This window comes from Lampris incognitus, chromosome 2 (genome assembly GCF_029633865.1).
Source record: "Lampris incognitus isolate fLamInc1 chromosome 2, fLamInc1.hap2, whole genome shotgun sequence".
NCBI lineage: Eukaryota > Metazoa > Chordata > Actinopteri > Lampriformes > Lampridae > Lampris > Lampris incognitus.
The window spans coordinates 8104708-8125826 of NC_079212.1; the positions used below are offsets into that span (position 1 = coordinate 8104708).

General features: G+C 43.7%; 1 protein-coding gene across 1 annotated transcript in view; it reads right to left on the reverse strand.

The window, feature by feature from the left end:
* Positions 1–21119, reverse strand: part of cacna2d3a (calcium channel, voltage-dependent, alpha 2/delta subunit 3a) — a gene marked incomplete at its 5' end in the record, with an annotated part of 292319 nt that overhangs the window by 106958 nt on the left and 164242 nt on the right. The window contains one exon of the mRNA XM_056272874.1: positions 5451–5529. Within this exon, the coding sequence (XP_056128849.1) occupies positions 5451–5529 (79 nt within the window). The remainder of the gene's footprint in view (positions 1–5450; positions 5530–21119) is intronic.

Below are 21119 nucleotides of genomic sequence, written 5' to 3' on the forward strand. Positions count from 1 at the left end.
AGGAAATATATCGTCAGCGCAGCAGGGGACCACGAGAGACAGAGAGAGACGCAGCAGGGATGAGAGAAAGACAGAAAGAGACAGAGTGAGAAAACACATGAGGAAAGAGTGAAAGATAGAGAGAGATGGAGAGAGAATCCACCCCAAGTCCAACTGCCCATAAAAAAAGCAAATGGCCACCAATACCGAGGAGCAGTCGAGGAGAAAATCACAGCCAGAGGAAATAGGTCTTGGAGGTCATTGTCCTCTGCAGTGACCTCTGAACCACAGGGAGCGAGATGATGCAGAGCCAGATTAGTCTAAACCGGTGTGGACTGTGGTCCACTATTAATCTGCAGAGGTACTGCAGGTGGGTTGCCACAGGGTATTCTTTCATGATTTGAAAATGTTCATCCGATGAAAATATCTTTTAAAATAATATAATGAGAAATAAGAATTGGAAAATGTGTCTGCCACCACAAAAGCTTATTTCAAAGTTGTGTAACACACAGGAAACGCATTTGTTGGCACTTAAAGCTGCAGTAGGTAACACTGAACATTCCAATACGAATCCTTCCGCCTCTCTCTGCTGCCTCGCATCACTTCGCTAAGCCCCTCCCACCAAATGACCTCCGCATCACTCGTCAGCCCCTTACACTCACGTACAACCAGGAAATGTCAAAGCGAGCCTGGTGAAACTTGTATCGTAGTTGATATAATCTATCCATGTAAAAAAAAAAAAAAGTTTTCAGTGAATATTAGCTACACTAATATTGTTCGTGTGAAGCAGCCATTTCGAGGTGGTCTTGTTGACTTTTAGGGTTACAACCACAAGCGACCGGTGGGACGGGTGGACGCGAATACGTGCACATCTGCACTTGTAGAACAGCCAGTAGGAATGCCCCTTCTCTGAAATTAACTCGTGATAGGTTAAAATCTTCCGTGCTGGGCTAGATTTTCTAAAGCCTGAATACAGAGCCAAGAGGAGGTGCAGAAGTCTAGCTTTCTCTCAGAACACTTGAATTACAATATGTTGAATGTTTATCATGGAATTTTTGCCCAGTGACGGCAAAAATTAAAAAAAAAACTGCCTACCCCAGCTTTAAATCCATTGAAATGGGCCTGTGGATGTGGCAGTCTATTTGCACTAAATTCGTGAAACGTATTTGCTGGTCATTTGTTGTTTGCTGGATTATATGGATGTAAATTATTAATTTGCATTGCATCAGGCTCATAAGACTTGATGTGATTTTCAGTTGACTACATGCCATCCAGCAGTGGTAAAAGAGGCTGGTGGGCCGTGGATTTCTTCCCGGTTTGTGAGTGAGATGCAGGAACCACAAATTTGGGGACAGCAGGTTTAAAATAGGTAAATTTGAGATGAACAATTCAATATGACCACGATATGGGTTCCAAACTGTGAGATTCTTGGAAGCTACAATAACTAGCTATGGTATTCATTCACCCTGTAAAAATTCCTTGTGTGTGTGTGTGTGTGGGGTGTCCCTGGCTGGCTGGTCCAACAACACACACAAGCTAATGTAGCTAAGCTAACAATACATAATGCCCCTTTTCCACTATATGGTACCGGCTCAACTCGACTCGACTCGTCCTTTTTTCGTTTTCCATTACTGGAACGTACCGGCATTTTGGTAACTGTCACCACTTTTTCGGTACCACCTTTGTCGAGGTTCCAAAAAAAACTGGAGCGGGTACCAAAATCAATGCAGACCTCTGATTGGCCAGAGAAACACGTCACTGCGTCATCAACGTGCATTTTTAAATACTGAAGCGGTCGAAGCGGCGTTATCTTAAAAGTACATTTTGAAATTGAAAAAAAAAATGGAGAGCCGAAAATCCAGCTACACCGAGGGGGTACTGCTACGGTAACGGAAAACGACACAGAAGAGAGTCGAGTCGAGTCAAGTTGAACCGGTACCATGTAGTGGAAAAGAGGCGAAGATAGAACTCGCCTTAGCTTGGGCCCTTCGAAGCGGAGTGGTGCCGTGTGAGAGCTCGACAATACTTTCATTCTGGAGTTGATTTTGCGGGGATACGGTTGGCTATCATTCACAGAGATACACATTTTTCCAATAATTAGTGCTGGTCACTGGTCTATCCACTGGCAGCGATGTCAAAGTAAATCCCCTTTTTACTGACAAGTGACAAATCTGACATTTACAAATGGGAAGAGCGACACACTGAGACTCTAAACTCATTGTGTCTACACTAAACCATTTCTAAGTAGACAAACATTACACGTGCTATGAAAAGATGAACTGGATGGTTGATGCAGAAAAAAGAGGTCTTGCAGCCTGTGACTATTTTATTAAAAAGGAAGATAAAAATATATATTTATAATCCAAAACTGTAAAATATTACTGTGTTTTGGTTTCAAAAGGCAGTAACAGTCAATTCTTAAATACACCTACTTTTCCTCTATTTTGCTCCCAATATTGAGTTAAACCTGCATGTTTAATCTGCAGGACCAGAAAAATGTTGTAAAATACAATAAATATTTAATTATAACAGGCATACGTGTCTTTTCCCCCTTAGTGATGCATAATAACCCCTCAAAAAATGATAAAACCATGAAACTGTGATACTCCCTCAGACTATAATAACTAGTCCAGAATCCAGATACTACACGCCAATCCAGGATCAGTGTTGCGCGTCCTTATTCAGCTAGGACACAAACACGACAATCCAGTTTTACAACTTTAACTAAATAAAAATATATTAAAACAAAAGACATTTTTTCAACAACGAACGTCAGTACTGGAGTTACGTCTGCTTGTTTCTGACAGACTAGCGTACATGAATAACGGGCACAGTAGCTATAGATAATTACTGACTTCAACGTAGCGGTGAATGTGCTCGACCCAGAACCTGACCTGGAAGTGAAGCTTTCACCAGTCCCCTTCGTCTCATCTTCAGAGCCACTCAGAGTCATCTATTATTACCAGCAGACGGTGAAATGACCCCCCCACACACACACAGTATACAATGAGGGCCGGATGAGAGTGCATCATTTATCAGCGTGGCAAATGAAGAATGAGAACTCCCTGAGGTTGGCTGAGAAACGCCATTCAAGCTGAGCCGTAGGGGTGAGTCAGGTATACTCAGAGAGGAAGAGGGAGGGAGAGAGAGAGAGAGATGGATGCTCACTGCTCTGTGACATGGTACTCCTGTCATACACACAAGACAGGACAGACACAACTGGGAACGGTCAGGAGGAAGACCATCAGTAAAACTGAATGTATTTGTGACAGCCTTATCCGTTTGGACATCAGTGTTTTCAATCACCGGGTGTTTTCACGATTTGCCCAAAGGCATCGCACCATCACTATTCATCTGCTTTTCACAACTCAGAGTTCATAGGCCATGGTTATTTCTTTTTCAGCCTGTAAAACTGCTCATGACAAACATTACTACTGGCTTAAGAAATAAAAATGGGGGCGTCCGGGTGGTGTGGCGGTCTATTCCGTTGCCTACCAACATGGGGATCGCCGGTTTGAATCCCCGTGTTACCTCCGGCTTGGTCGGGTGTCCCCACTGACACAATTGGCCGTGTCTGCGGGTGGGAAGCCAAATGTGGGTATGTGCCCTGGTCGCTGCACTAGCGCCTCCTCTGGTCAGTCGGGGCACCTGTTTAGGAGGGAGAGGGAACTGGGGGGAATAGCGTGATCCTCTCACGCACTACGTCCCCCTGGCAGAAGTCCTCACTGTCAGGTGAGAAGAAGCGGCTGGCGACTCCACGTCCATCGGAGGAGGCATGTGGTAGTCCAACCCGGTCTCAACAATCTGCGTACAAATAACATGATATTACACTTTGCGTGCAAGGCATGCGCCAAAATCCAATTTGTGAGCAGATGATACGTTAACCCTTTCCATTAACTACTGTGGAGAGCTGAGGCGTCCAAATACCACGCATCACCTTGAACGGTCATGACGTCACCAGCGAGGCTGAGTTCGCCCAGTTCACCAGAAGCACAGGCATCCACAACCAGGGTCAGGATCAGGGTCAAGGTTAGGGTCAAGGTTAGGGTCAGGGTTAGGGTTAATAAAATAACTAATAATTTAATTACAGAAAAGACTGTTTCCCCTGCTTACCTGCTTGTGGATGTCCGTGCATCAGGTGAACTGGGCAAACTGAGCCTCGCGGCCCGAACTGAGCCTCGATGGTGACGTCATGACCATTCAAGTTGATGCGCTGTATTTGGACACATCAGCTCTCCACAGAAGTTAACGTATCATCTGCATGCAAAGTTGGATTTTGGTGTATGCACTGCACGCAATGTAAAAGTGTAGTATTGTGTTATTTGTACACAGATTGGTGAGACCGGGCTCGGTAGTCTGCCGCCCTCCCTGGATCGGCAGAGGGGGTGGAGCAGCGACCGTGACAGCTCGGAAGAGAAGGGTAATTGGCTGGATACAACTGGGGAGAAAAAAAAGGGGGGGGAAATCCCCCTCTCCCAAAAAAGAAATAAAAATGTCATTTTGTTGAGAAAGCACAGACAGCCCTGTCTAACTCCTCATGACTGCGGAGACTGAGAGCACCGCTTCGGTCTGACGTCACCTCACACAGGAACATAAAAGCACACATGCAGCAAGATATGTGCACGCATCCACATCGTATGATCACACATACATGCATGCAAAGGTAGACAGAAACACAAACACACACACACACACACACACCGAGATCTCATCAATATCACCGATACGCTCAAACAGACTGGACTGGACTCTCTGATATCACTTTTAAGTAGAATTATGGATGCCCTTGCCCTGTTACACACACACCCGCACACACTGGGTGACCCACTCTTGCCTATCTCATCTTAGTCAGCCTGGGGGAAAGGAGCCAGACTGTCTCTCTCACCCGCCTCCCAGCTAAATATAGAACCTGAAGGAAAGTGCTCCATGGACTGAGACATCCATAACCACACACACACTTACTCACTCCAACACATACTCGCACTCGCACACACTCGCATGCACGCACACACACACACACACACACACACACACACACACACACACACACACACACACACACACACACACAAAGTAAGTTGGACTTCCAGATGAGGACTAGATATAACATGACATTTGAGTGGAACCAGCTCGACACTGCCACAGATACACATTCACAAACACATACTCGCACTCGCACACACACACTCGCACGCACACGCACGTACACACACACACACACACACACACAAAGTAAGTTGGACTTCCAGATGAGGACTAGATGTAACATGACGTTTGAGTGGAACCAGCTCAACACTGCCAGATACACCTTCACAAACACTTCAGAAAGTCCTGTGCAAACAAAACTATGCATTCAGTTTCATCATGCAGACAGTAATGCACATCGACTCTCTCCTCCAACTACAGATCGACCAGACATCTCCAATCCTAATCTGAGCACGACAGCTTCGGCATGTGTTGTCAGATCCCACCTTTGTTGGCGCACGCCATCCATTTCAGATTATCCGCAAAGGCGGACTCTCGGCCAATCAGGTAGGGGAATATGCGGACCTGTGGAAAGAAAGAGCAGATAGCTGCTGTCAGTCACCGTAATCGCATTCAGATAGGATGCAGCACGCCAGACACATGGCAGATAACTGTCGGAGCCAGACAGAAAAGCTTACACTTTATCTGCCAGTGATTAGCCGGGCCTCTTTTCCTGTTCAATTGAGTTAATTATAAGCTCATACAAGTTCAGAGAATATGTTTTCTCAGATTATGATCAAAGCGTTTAGTGCGTCAAATCATTTAAACAGACTAAACAAAGACACATGTTGTCATACATGTGACTTGCTACTGTTACTGAGTCCACTGGTGAATGAACTTTGACTACTGAATCAAAATGTGGATGAGTGAGTCGAGTTTCTTTTATTTTTTTTGGACCCCCCCCCCCTTTTCTCCCCAATTGTACCCGGCCAATTACCTCACAATTCCGAGCTGTCCCTGTCGCTGCTCCACCCTCTCTGCCAATCCGGGGAGGGCTGCAGACTACCACATGCCTCCTCTGATACATGTGGAGTCGCCAGCTGCTTCTTCTCACCTGACAGTGAGGAGTTTCACCAAGGGGACGTAGCATGTGGGAAGATCATGCTATTCCCCGTTCCACCCCCCCTTCGAAAAAGGCTCCCCGATCGACCAGAGGAGGCGCTAGTGCAGCGACCAAGGAACATACATTCGGCTTCCCACCCGCAGACACGGCCAACTGTGTCTGTCGGGACGCCCGACCAAGCCGGAGGCAACATGGGGATTCCAACCGGCGCTCCCCATGTTGGTAGGCAACAGAATAGACCGCCACACTACCCGGACGCCCCTAAATGGAAACATTTTTAAGTGCAAGAATACAATCTTGACCTGATTTGGTTTGGTTTGATTTGTTGGACCACGAATCTGCACCACACCTAAAAAAAAACCCAAACCCATTAGTTACCATGAGACAGGAAACAGACACTTGACCTTTTGATTTGTGATGAGACAAAAAAATTCAACTTCAAACAAATAAAGATGAGGGAGATGTAGGAAGAGTTGGTAAAACTCAGTATGTAACTCAATCCCACTGTCTTGAACTTGACAAAAAGTCTTTTTTATTCCTAAACCTCAGCAACCCTTACAAAGTTGAGACACAGACCCATAATCATAATTTTATCAGACGGATGATACACAAGTTATCAGACCTAAAAAACAGAATAATTTCTAATCATCATCACATTGACATTGCACATTCAGTATTAATGTTATTTTCACCACAATAATAAGAGGTAATATTCCAAAGTATTGATATATGTCAAAACATGTCACAATATCTGCTTACATATGAAAAAATTCAATGTTTTAAGAATCCATCTGAGGCTCACCACATTGAACCAGTTTGGTAATGTATAATATCAGACCACAACTAGGTTTCAAATAATACTTTCTCAGACTTTTCACATCTCATTTTGTTAGACATTTCAGGAATTAGATTCTCATTATCATTAATTTAGATGGATATGAATGACGAATGGATAAGAGGATATCCTCTGTTTGCTAGCAGATACGTAGATAAGAAGATGGAGAGGCTGGGTAAAAAAGTGAAGGGTGCAAAGCAGGAGGAAAAAAAACTGTGGACATTGATGTTGACAATGTCCTCTCCAGACAGGAATAGCTTCAACTTGATGAAGTAGGAGTAGGAGAAGAGAATGAGGATAGTTAGCTGATGTTTCATACACTGCCTGCCAACTCACTCTTCAAATGTTGTAGTTAAGTTTGCAGATGACACCACAATCGTAGGCCATATCACCAACAATGACAAGACGGCCTACAGGGACGAGATTCAGCACCTCACACCAGGGTGCACCACCAACGATCTTGCCCTCAATGTGCAGAGGAAGAAGGAGCTGATTGTGGACTTGAGGAGGTCTAGAAGCTGTAGCCACTCCCCCATACACATCAATGGGGTGGAAGTGGAGCATGTCTCCAGCTTTAAATTCCTTGGAGTCCAGATCAGCGAGGACCTCTCCTGGACATCAAACACTCAGGCCCTTGTGAAAAAGGCCCAACAACACCTGCATTTCCTGAGGAGGGCGAGGAGCGCCCGTCTATCCCCCAAAATTCTCACCAACCTCTACCACTGCACCACAGAGAGCATCCTGACCAGCTGCATCTCAGTGTGGTACGGCAACTGCACCTCAGTAGACCAGAAAGCTCTGCAGCGGGTTGTCAAGGCGGCCCAGCATATCACCGATACCCAGCTCCCAGCCATAAAAGACATTTATCACAAACGCTGCCTTCGAAGGGGTCTCAGCATCAGCAGAGAGCCCACCCACCCCAACCATGGACTGTTCTCCCCCCTGTGCTCTGGGAGGCGCTTACAGGAACATCAGAGCCACTGAATGCCTGTAAATATGTTTATACTTGTGCTTTTTTTTTTTTTACTTATCTTTAGCTTCTAGTCTTCATCTGTATATATCTTATACTATGTTTTTTATGTATGTCTATTTCTGTCTTGCACTGTTTGGCAAAGCCGCAGCCCTTATTTTTCATTTTTACACGTCTCACATTGTTTTTAATGACAATAAATTGAATTGAATTGAATTGAATATTGTCATAGGAGATGCAAGACTGAATAGCGCCCTACAGGCTGACACCACATTATAATGAATATTACCGGTAATCTACCTTGTAATATACATTACAAGTATAAACCTGACATGATTATAACCATGTCCATAGTGTGTAATAAAGCTAATAAAGACCCTAAAGTGATAGAAAAGATATAAATCTAAAATACATTACTTAATGTATCTGTACGGAGGCTGTGGAAAGAAATGGGGGGGGGGGTTTGAAGAGGATTTTTTCCAAGGGGTTATCTCATTTGAACGACTTACTCGTTTGAACAATTTAGTATCTCGTGTTGATGCATGCTCACTAATCCAGGTAAGGAACTTAGTATTTCGTTTTAATGACTTACAATCTCGTTTATGACTTAGTATCTCATTTGAACGACTTAATATCTCGTCTGAATGACTCACTTGAAAATGACCAAAAAAATTCATGTTATTTTAAGTGTCTGACAACATTACGGACAGCATCCCTACCGAGGTAGACCTTTTTCTTCACGTGTTGCTTTTTCCGGTCTCTGTTGTCATAGGGACATACTACTATTTAAGTGCATGGACGTGGTTTTGGATGTTTACAAAAGAAGAAGTCATGCCGAATCTTATCAGAGCTGACATTCATTTGAGGTAGCACAGTCTGAGACACAGAGGAACTGCTGGCAGTATTTATTTCCAGAGTCATGGCTGAATATTTACCTGATTTTGACAATGTGGATGAGGCATTTGAATTCGATGGCTGCCCGTATTTATTTGAGCCAGAGTATATGGATTAATAGCTCCTAGAAATTGAAGAGGGGACAAGGGGGGGGGGGGGCAACAGGCAGAGGAGGGTGAACCAGCTTCTTTAGCTGGCAGTAGTCATCGACCAAAATGCTGGTTTCATATGCGATCAGAGATCTCAGGTTTCATGTGCATATGCATGCAAATGCATTCATATTTCTGTTTCATATGCAAATGAAACCGATCACCACTTGCATAAGCTGATCGCCATCATTACACATCAGGATATGATCCCAGAAAGTTGAATCAGTTCATCTGGACACAAAATTTAGAGGGAGAACCATCTCATCGCTCATCTGAGGGACTTCGTCGGTCTCAGCTGACTGCAGGTATCCCCGCCTTATAAACAGCACATTTGCATAGCGACCCTGCCATCAGTTTCATATGCACATGAAACCGGCATATGAATGCATATGCATACTAAACTAGCGATCACCGATAGCATATAACACCAGCGACCGATCGCCGGTTTCGGTCGATGACTACTGCTACCCAAATAAGCTGGTTCATCCTCCTCTGCCTGTTGCCCCCCCCCCCTTTGTCCTCTCTTCAATTTCTAGGAGCTATTCATCCATATACTCTGGCTCAGATAAATACGGGCAGCCATCGAATTCAAATGTCTCATCCACATTGTCATAATCAAATAAATATTCAGCCATGACTTTGGAAGTAAATTATTGCTCGCGGTTCCTATGTGTGACGGAGGGCTAAGACGAAGAAAAGGGCCAACAACGCCACCTGGGGAATTGCACCCCAGGAAATACTATTTCTCTTTAAGACTAGAGTTAAGGATTTGAAGCTTAGCCAGGCGAACAGATTCGCTACTGAAAAAGGACAGAGGTGTGGTTCAAAAATATAAATACTTTGTTTAATTAATCAAAACAAGAAAGGACTGGAACTGGAGCTGCTAAGGAAATCGAGAAAAAAACCCGATTAAAACCAACATGAAGCCATTGAATCTTTATTACAACTAATTTGTAAAAAGGATCTTTTAATACAATTAAGAAAATAATAATAATAAAAAAAAAACACTTTAAAATACCAAAAAAAGCCCAGCCTACAGAAAATAATGGTAACCAAACTAGAAAACTAGGCTGAGGCCAACTGTGGAAGGCAGACTAACTGAGGAGTGCCCAGGGGTGCTACCAATACTCACCTTCCGTGCAGCACAGCAAACCCACAGCAAACCTCACAGCAGACTGGTGAACTCTCCACACGTGTCCCGGTGCTCCTACTCACGCACACACATGCAGGGACCTCACCACAAGTGCCTCGCCTCCCACAAGATGACACTCAGACCACTGAGGGGAATAACTAACAAAATAAGTCAACAAAAAAAAAAAAAAAACCAAACTAAAGAAGGGTCAACCCAGTTAGTAACCAAAAGAAACTAAGGCAAAACAGCAGCAGGTGAAGCACCTCTAGCAGGGAACATGGACACCAGGAAATACTCCTGATAACCAGCACAACAGTGGCAGCAAACACTAGAGGTTCCACGCTAGAAGTTCAGGAACTGCAGCACCAACTACCAGACACATCCGAGGCCGAGGAAGAGAGAAGGCAAAAAAAAAAGGCTTGCACAGGTGGTCACAGGTGGCTTAGATAACCTGGCCCTGATGGGGAGATTGGCTGAGGGAGGAGTCAGGCCTGGAGCTGCATTCACAACCACTCAACCTACCAATGAAGCATTCCCCACCACATATGCTACCTCAAATGAATGGTCAGCTCGGACAAGATTCGGTGAGACTTCTTCTTTTGTAAATATCTGAAACCATGCTCCTGCATGCAAATAGTACTGTAACAACAGAGACTTGACACAGAAAAAGGTCTATCTCTGTAGGGATCCTTTCCCTAATGTTGTCAGACACTTAAAATAACGATCTGAGTTTTAGGGTAATTTTCAAATAAGTCGTTCAAACAAGATACTAAGTTGTTCAAAAAAAGATATTATGTTGTTCAAACAAGATAATAAGCTGTTCAAATGAGATACTAAGTCATTCAAATGAGATATTAAGTAATTCAAACGAGATATTAAGTCGTTCAAAAGAGATCATAAGTCATTCAAATGAGATACTGAGTTGTTCAAATTAGAGAATAAGCTGTTCAAACGAGATTAAGTCATTCAAATGAGATAACCCTTCAAAAAAAAAAAATCCTCAATTTTTCCCCAATGTCCTTCAGAGCCTCCGTAAAGATACATACAGTATTGCATTTTACATTTGTAACGTTTCAATCACTTTGGAATGGTGGAATTTATGTTGGTGGCAATTTCATTTATCACAAGAGGACAACAGCACCAAAATATGCAATGATGCAATCTTTAGTAACCGGTACGAGCATAACTGTTTTTTGCATAAGCCAATTTACAAATGTCTATGCTGACGCAGCACTGCCAAAGCCGTTTCTCATTTTCCAAACAGGTCAGCTGACATCCCACAGACTCACGTTTCAAAATTCCCAAGTCTAATTCTAGAAGATATTCCATCACGTCGGTAGGTGGTCCTCTTACATGGGCCATTAGGAGACTCTAATTCAAGCAAAAGATGAAGTAATCACAATTAGTCAGAGTTAACGAATTGCCACTTTTGTGTGTGCGTGTCTTACTGCTCTTCATGCTTAGGAATACTGGAGCAGATACTCAACATCTCATAACACTGATGTTATGCTCATTAACAGTATGAGATGTTGAAAAAGTGTTTTCCCAAGTGTTGTGTGTTGGTTCATTAGAAAGCCACGAGATGTGTATTTTTATGCAAAAATCGAAGAGTTGCTGCCTTAATTCCAGCAAACTTGGGGGGAAATAATCTGAACGAGCCATAATCAGTTCTCTGGTACCACCTGTAAAGTGTGTTTTGGGAAGGGCAATGTGTTTTGCTTGACAACTCGGCTATTGTCATTATTTTTCACTATTTCCATTATTGTCGTCATCATATAACAATTCAGCAATGGACAGGATGCAAGCTGTGAATGCATGTGAATATTCACCTGTCAGACAGTCTTCATATATGTTCTTACTGACTCACCATCTTATGACAAGTCTTTATCCTGTTCATGACTCCTACAGAGTTAATAAAAGCTGCTGAGATTAAAAAATGTTTTATGACACTGTTTAATTATACATGATTATACAGAAATTGTTTATGAGAAGGGGTTCACCAGTTGGTGAAACAATTCATTCAATAGATGTAGGCATTTGCAAGACAGCCAACCAGCCAGCCAGCCAGCCAGCCAGCCAGATAGATAGATAGATAGATAGATAGATAGATAGATAGATAGATAGATAGATAGATAGATAGATAGATAGATAGATAGATAGATAGATAATGTACCTCCTCACACATCTGGAATCACCTGGCAACTTTGCTTCAATTCTCTTCATCGACTTCAGCTCTGCCTTCAACACATTTCAATAACACCAGATGACCAAGAAACTCCCATCACCTCAGCATCCCTCCACTCATCACCACTAGGTCCACAACTTCCTTAGCAACAGACCACAGGTTTTAAGAATAGGAGCATTAACATCATCAACCATCATCACCAACACCGGAGCCCATCGGGGTTGTGTCCTCAGTCCCTTTTTCTACACTCTCTACACAAACAATTGCACCAGTCCTTCACCAATCAACAGTTACTACAAATACTCCGATGACACTGCCATACTGGGACTACTCCATTTCTCATTTCAAACAATGGTGAACGGACAACTACCTTGAACTGAACGTGGACAAGAAAAAGGAACTGGTCATAAACACACCAAACACACCTCTGACTGGACTGAACCCCATCTCCATCCACAACAAGACAGTAGAACAGGTCAACAACTTCAAATATCTTGGACTCACTTTAGACAGTAAATTCAGCTTTGATCAACACAACACATATGATCAACACATCACTGATACTGACCATCCCCAATATCATTAACTCCCTACCGAACATCACAGACATGGATGACTGTACCAACACATGCCTTGCATTCATAATAGTGAATGACACCAATCATCCCCTTAATCCATATTTCACACTACTGCCTACAGGCCCATAGATACTGGACTCTGAAATGGAGAAGAGTTCGCTTGGACAGAAATGTTGTTCTTCCTGCCACAACAGCACTAACTAAACTGCCTTGCTGACCTAGCATAATAATAATAATACAACTACTAATACTACTACTACTAATTTCAGCTGCTCCCGTGAGGGGTCGCCACAGTGGATCATCCATTTCCATCTCTTCCTGCCCTCTGCATCTTCCTCTGTCATGCCAGCCACCTGCATGTCCTCCCTCACCAACATCCATAAACCTCCTCTTTGGCCTTCCTCTCTCCTCTTGTCTGGGAACTCCATCTTCAGCATCCTTCTCCCAATATACCCATTATCTCTCCTCCACATATGTCCATATCCTCTCAATCTTGCCTCTCTTACTTTGTCTCTAAACCATCCATCCCGAGCTGTCCCTCTAGTATATTCATTCCTAATCCTGTTCTTTTTCGTCACTCCCAATGAAAATCTTAACATCTTGAGCTCTGCCTCCTGTCTTTTCGTTAGTGCCACTGTCTCCAAACCATACAACATAGCTGGTCTCACTACTACCTTGTAAACCCTCCCTTTCAGTCTTGCTGGCACCCTTCTGTCGCAAATCACTCCTGACACTCTTCTCCACCCACTCCACCCTGCCTGCACTCTCTTCTTCACCTCTCTTCCGCACTCCCCGATACTTTGAACAGTTGACCCCAAGTATTTAAACTCAACCAACTTCATCACCTCTACTCCGTGTATCCTGACATTTCGCTGTCCTCCCTTTCGTTCATGCATGTGTATTCCATCTTGCTCCTGTTGACTTTAATTTCTCTTCTCTCCAGTGCATACCTCCATCTCTCCAGAACCTGTTCCCTACTCTCATTACAGCTCACAATGTCATCCGCGAACATCATAGTCCACAGAGACTCCTGCCTGATGTTGTCCACCAACCTGTCCATCACCACTGCAAACGAGAAAGGGCTCAGAGCCGATCCTTGATGTAATCCCACCTCCACCTTGAACCCATCCATCATCCCAGCTGCACACCTCAACACTGTCACACTGCTCTCATACATACTTCTCTGCCGCTCCCAACTTCCTCATACAATAACACACCTCCTCTCTCAGCACCTGTCATATGCTTTCTCTAAATCCACAAAGACCCAATGTAACTCCCGACCTTCTTCTATACTTCTCCATTAACATTAACACTCTCAAAGAGAGTGTTGGAAATCGGTACCAGTTTACATCTTCTCCACTCCTCAGGCATCCTCTCACTTTCCAAGATTGTGTTGAGCAATTCACTGCCATCACTCCTAAACATCTCCATAGAAAATGCTGCTGCAGTAGTCAATTCTGGGCGAGATGAAGGCATGGATCAAATTTTGGCAGCAGAGAAGGATAGTGATAGGTGGAGACAAGCTATGTTTCTTTTTTAGGTGGAAAAAGGCCGTTCTGGTGATTTGATTGACATGGTGTTCAAAGTAGAGATTAATGTCGGAAACAATTCCTAGGTTGTGGATGTGTGGGGAGAGAGACAGAGTGGCGTTATTGATGGTGAGGCCAAAGTTGTGAGTGATTTTGGTAAGTGATTTTAGACCAATGATGAGCATGTCAGATTTATCACAACTTAGTTTAAGGAAGTTGGCTTGCATCCATGATTTAATTTCAGTGAGGCAGTTGGTCAGACTAAACTGAGTTGTGGTGGCGATGGATTTACTGGAGATGTAGAGCTGGATGTCAAATGCATAGCAGTGGAAGTGGAGACCATGACGATGTTACCAAGGGGGAGCATGAAAAGGATAAACAGGAGAGGAACAAACACCAAATCATGGGGGACGCCTTAGGACAGAGGAGCAGTGAAGGAGGTGCAGTTGTTGATGCTGATGAATTGTTTTCTGTTTGTGAGATATGAGTTAAGCCAGGACCTCTCCTGGCTTAAGTCTACAAGAATATAGTCTATAAGTCTACAAGAATTCTGCAAGACTTGCAAGAATTACTGTCTTGCAAGTCTGCAAGAATTACTGGTGATGTTGAGGGAGGATTCAAGGCAGAAGAAAAGAATGGTGTGGTTGATGGTGTTGAACGCTGCATTTAGATCAAGGAGAATCAGATTATTAAGGTGGCCAGAGTCTGAGGAGAGGATGAGGTCATTGGTGGCTTTAGGGAGGGCAGTTTCTGTGCTGTGCTGTGAGCAGAAACTACATTGAAATGGTCTGAACAGGCCGTTGGAGATGAGTTGAGCTTTGAGCTGGGAGGCGACAAAACATTCTAGTATTTCTGACAGAAAGGGGAGATCGGAGATGGGCCCAAAACTGCTCATGACATCAGGGATGAGTCCAGGTTATTTGAGGATCGGGGTGATAGCAGCAAGTTTAAGTGTATGGGGGCTGAACAAGAAATGAAGGAAGACTTAATGATTTCAGTGATGAGTAAGGAAATAACTGGGAGAACGGTTCTTAACAAGATTGGATGGGATGGATCCAGAAAATAAGTGGCACTTCTCATTCCTACCGTAAGGTTGGACAATTCCACCTGGGACACAGGGGAGAACTTTTGACAAGGGCTGAGTGGAAAAGAGAAGGGGGGGGTAGATTGCTGCAGATGGTGTCAATTTTAGTTTTTTAGTTTGGAAAAATGAAAGGAAAGAGTTGCACTTGTTAACTGTGAAGGAATTTGAGGTGTTGTCACTGGGTTTCAGAAGTTTGTTTATTGTGGGAAAGAGAGCCTTGGGGTGGGTGGAGGCAGAGTGTATGCAGTGCAAATATTAACTGGCCCGAACTGTGATTAGAGCATCTTTGTGTTGTTGAGGGTAGTCTGTGTAGGCCTGGAGATGCACTGTTAAACCAGTTTTCTTGGAGAGTCTTTCGAGCTTGTGTTTACGGGATTTCATTTGATGGAGTTCAGGAGTACACAGGAGTGTGTGAATGAGATTATTTTGGTTTTAAGGGAGGCCAGCTGATCAAGACAGGAGGAGAGTGTTTTTCATTATAATAACTGACAGGATTGGAGGGATTATCAGACAGCGGGGGAGGGGAGAAAGACATTTTACTGGCAAGAGAGGCAGTGCTGAGGGGGAGATAGATATGAGATTTCTGAAGGATATTTTGTATTTGACTTGTGAGATTGGGATAGGGATGTCAATGTCCATGGTGATTGCCAGATATTGAAGTTGAGGCTGGAGAGTTGATGTGTTGTGAGACCAGTGGAGCAGCCCAAATCCAGGATGTGACCACGGCTGTGAGTGGGGAAGTCGATATGTTGCATGAAGTTGAAAACATTGAAGTAATTCCAGGAATTTCAAAGCAGATTTACAGTCAGTGTCATCAATGTGGATATCAAAACTACCCTGGAGGAGAATGGACAGCAGGGTCAGAAAATCAAAGAAGTCAGAAAGAAAGGAGGGTGACCAGAATGTTTGAGGGCAAGGTGTTCGGATAAACGAGTGGCAGGGATGGAAATGGTGGTTGTTTTAATGTCCTTCCTGTAAACAGCAGCAACATCACCTCCCCGCCCTTCAAGATGAGGTTTATCAATGAATGTGAATCCTGTGGGTGTGGTTTGGTTTAGTAAGAAATAGTCCAGGGGTTTATGCCAGATTTCAGTGAGGCAGAGGAAAGCTAGGTTACTGTCAGTTATAAATTAATTCAGAATGAGGCTTTTGTTATTGAGAGAACGAGTGTTGAACAAAACCAGTTTCAGATGATGCTGCTTTGTGATAGGTTGTGAGACCCGAGGAAGGGGATGGAAATTGGACTGTTTCACGTGTTGTTTATTGTGGTGATGCTGAGGGTAATGATGCCTGTTGGTGATACAGTCAGGAATGGGAGGAGGTTGAACAGCAGTGTAATCATACCACAAGGAGAAGCCGGTGCGAGCACAGGATGCAACAGTCATTGTTGTGGACAAAGGGGAAGAGGTGGTTCAGAAAGACACGTGTGTGATGTAAATAGTCAATCATGTGTGGACAGAACAGCACACTGCAAATTAGCAGCAAGCTTCTGACTACCTAGCATGTTCAGGTGAAGACCGTCTCTTCTATATACAGAGTGAGGAGCTCTCCCAGAACAAGTCAAAGTTGTGAATAAAACCAGTGTTCTGTATCATATTCACAGACTGGAGCCAGGTATGAAGGCTGGGAATTCTGCTAAAATGCTCCTTGTCGTGACTCAGAGTGGGAACAGGGCCAGACATAAAAGCAGTTTTACCACAACTGTTGAGATTAAAACAACTGATTAAACCACCTTTTGTCAGCTCAGACTGCTGACGGGCAGTGACATTGGAGCAGACACGGATTATTGTTCTCACAACTGTTAAAAATTAATCCATGAGTCCTGGGAGTTTCTCCAGGACGCCAGGAGTAGTAGCTCCAGGAAAGCAGTGCACGACCGCATTTACGAAAGGGATTTTTCAGACTATGGAGTCCCAAATGATCAAGGTAGCATATTGAAAATGTAAAGTCATCCACTGCATCTGTGTATAATTCAGGGCAAATGTAAATGGGTCAGTCACAGTAAAGTCAAATTTCCTCAAAATTATATTTGTGCTTTAGACGTGACAACGGCAAGAAAAACATCACATTCATTCACGCGCTGAACAGAGGGATGAGAGGGCACAAAGAGAGAAGCAGGAGGGCAAACGGCTAGTTTGGAACAAAAGCAGACTGTGTGCACATTCTGCCACACAATCTACATGTCTGAGGACATGCGTGATCGCTTGCTTGTGCACGTGTATGCATGTGTGTAACGTGTGTGTGTGGGGGGGTTGTGTGTGCATGCGGCTGTATGTGCATATATCGGAAGAGATTTGTGAATATGGAAGAAATATGGAAGAGTCCAGCAGAGGCAGCGGTAATATAAAGGTGGTTACGATGATAAAAGCCCATAATGCACTTCATCCAGCACTGTCAGGTTGGTATTGGAGAAGGCTGAGTTCATAACTAGGATCGTTTTGGACTGTGAGGCAGTGGCATTAATAAAATCAGATAAGAGAGTCCTTTTTTCATAGTTCATCTGAGAGTTGTTGGCTATCATCCTTGAGATTGGTAATGTCATTTTTTGCCTTTAGGCAGTCCTCGCAAGGCATAATACTATTAAACAGGTTGCAGAAATAAAGGTTCCCTCCATCAGCTGAGGGCTGAGTCCACATGGTTTGCACCAGGAGTGCAGGGAGTCAGTGCAGCAATAGCAATCAACGATCGGGAAAATATCCAAAAAACAGGCAAAGCATAAAATCAATTAAAATAATCCACGTCTCAATGAGTTTTTAGACGTTGTTAAAAGTTAAAAATTAAGCAGAGCCACAAACAAACAAACCACAACTGACAACCGGAGCACAGAGCCAGACTTACCTGGGGGCGTGATACATGTACGTACAAGTGCTGGGATACAGGCAGGGAAGGAATATTATATGTTTATGAATGTTAAGCGTTTATGTATCTGTATGTGTATCTCCAAGTTGCGGTGTGGTTATCTGTATTTTTCTGTGCATGTACTGGCTGTGAAAACAAGTTTCCTGTGGGACAATCAAGACTCTATCTAGACAGACGGATGATTGATAAAGATAGATAGATAGATACATAGAGTATCTTCTGCATGCAATGATATTCATAAATTAAAGAGGAAAAGAATTGTTTCATCTGATTTGATTCTGGTAAATTCATGCTGCCTTGCTCAATCCCGCAAGTGCTAAACTCTCGGCTGCCAAACTTGGTCTGTGCCAAGCGGAGCGACACTGAATTGGCTTCAGCAGCAGGTGTGGTTGGCAAGTGTATGTTCATTTGTGTGTGTGTGTGTGTGTGTGTGTGTGTGTGTGTGTGTGTGTGTGTGTGTGTAAAGAACAGGTTGCCAGATTGGACCAGATGCAAGCCTCTGGGGGCACAGCTGCCCTTCCTTCATTGCCTGCATTTTTCACTCCACCTCCCTCCTCCTCCTCACCCTGACAGCATGTGTTTGTGCATGTGTGCGTGAGTGTGTGTGTGTCTACTTGAGTTCAGGGTTAGTTCATAGGAAAAAGGGGCTGGAAATGACCCAAAAAAAAAGTGTTCAATTGGAGGAATGCGCCAACATCAAATCACACTAATTTCAGTAAAGACGGGAACCCAAGTTTCCCAAATGCAGGGTTTTCAGAATCTAGTATGGATTTTGTCAGTCTGTTGTCAGCCATAATTGGTTTCACTCTAGGTAATTAGAGCTGTAAGATCATAATTTTAAAACAACAGCTAGCTATCATCGGCATCATCGCATGTTGTACTGCAAGGTCCCAGATGCTGTGCATTGTCTTCATTGTCAGAGGAAATTAAAAGCCCTCATTATCGAGACCGTAATCATCCCCCATTCACAAAGACCTCAACCAGCTGAATGACAGAACAGCGTGACAGAAAAACAGCGCAACGGTGATGCTCGTAGCCTCGCCATACGAGACAACAGGTCTGATTCAGTGGGTGATTGTGCGTTAATGTGGTTCCCTCCGCTGGACAGACGGACTGGATCTTGGGAGCAGCAGGATTGCAAATGGAAGAGCTTTACAGTTGAGTTGAATACAGTCGAGTAAAAACCAATCTCTGGCCATGCTGTTTTTACAGCCGCAGCATGCAATCCTCAGCACACCTCACTACACCTGCTCTACATACACACAAACACAAATGCTGGTACGAGTGCACAAAAGCTCACACACATACAAACACGCACATAGGTGTATTCATACACACGTGCATGCACATTTTTTGTATATATATATACATTAGTACTATAGATTCATATACAAATAGAAATGTGTATGTGCACACTGCACATACGACACATACATGTAGACTCCTGACTTAATGAGTGGGCACTTAACTCAGTCATTTATTCAGTCCATCTGTGTTAGATGTTAAATCCAACACTTATGACTGCATATATCTCGGCTTGGAGACAAAGCAAGAGGCGAGATTGAGATGGTTTGGACGTGTGGGGGGAGATGCTGGGTATATTTGGAGAAGGACGCTGAATATGGAGCCGCCAGGGAAGAGGAGAAGAGGAAGGTCAAAGAGGAGGTTTATGGAAGTGGTGAGGGAGGACATGCAGGTGGTTGGTGTGACGGAGGAAGATGCAGAGGACAGGAAGAGATGGAAACGGATGATCAAATCAATTCTATTTGTATAGCCCAATATCACAAATTACAAATTTGCCTCAGTGGGCTTAACAGCAACACAACATCCCGTCCTTAGACCCTCTCATCAGATAAGGAACAACTCTCTAAAAAACCCTTTAACAGGGCGAAAAAGTAGGAAGAAACCTCAGGGAGAGCAACAGAGGAGGGATCTCTCTCCCAAGACTGACAGGGTACAATAGATGTTGTGTTTACGCAATTTACACAACACAGCATTGAAAGAGGATAACAGAATTATAATGGACTTATAAAATTTATGAAGAATATGATGCACAGGATGCCGCCATGGTCTGCTGTGGCACCCCCTAACGGGAGCAGCCAAAAGTAGTAGTAGTAGTAATAGTAGATGACTGTATATATCTTGAACTTTTTGTTTTAATGTCTGAAATGCAGTTTAGCATTTTTTTTAAATGTCACACTCTAATATAATTCAAATTCAGCATATTGAAAATGTAAAGTGTGTATAATTCAGGGCAAATGTAAATGGGTCAGTCACAGTAAAGTCAAATTTCCTCAAAATTATATTTGTGCTTTAGACGTGACAACGGCAAGAAAAGCATCACATTCATTCCCGCGCTGAACAGAGGGATGAGAGGGCACAAAGAGAGAAGCAGGAGGGTAAACGGCTAGTTTGGAACAAAAGCAGACTGTGCGCACATTCTGCCACACAATCTTCACGTCTGAGGACATGCATGATCGCTTGCTTGTGCACGTATATGCATGTGTGTAACCTGTGTGTGTGTGTGGGGGGGGGGTTGTGTGTGCATGCGGCTGTATGTGCATGTATCGGAAGAGATTTGTGAATATGGAAGAAATATGGAAGAGTCCGGTAGAGGCAGCGGTAATATAAAGGTGGTTACGATGATAAAAGCCCATAATGCACTTCATCCAGCACTGTCAGTCACACTCTCCAGAGACGTCACTCACGGAAATTTAACAACGCAACCTCTCACACACATGCATACACTTGCAGACTTGAAGCCAGATGGGTCTTCTCTGCTTCATTATTCTCTGCCCGGGAGCTCAGGCATGGTATTTTTGTGTTGTGTTGTGTTG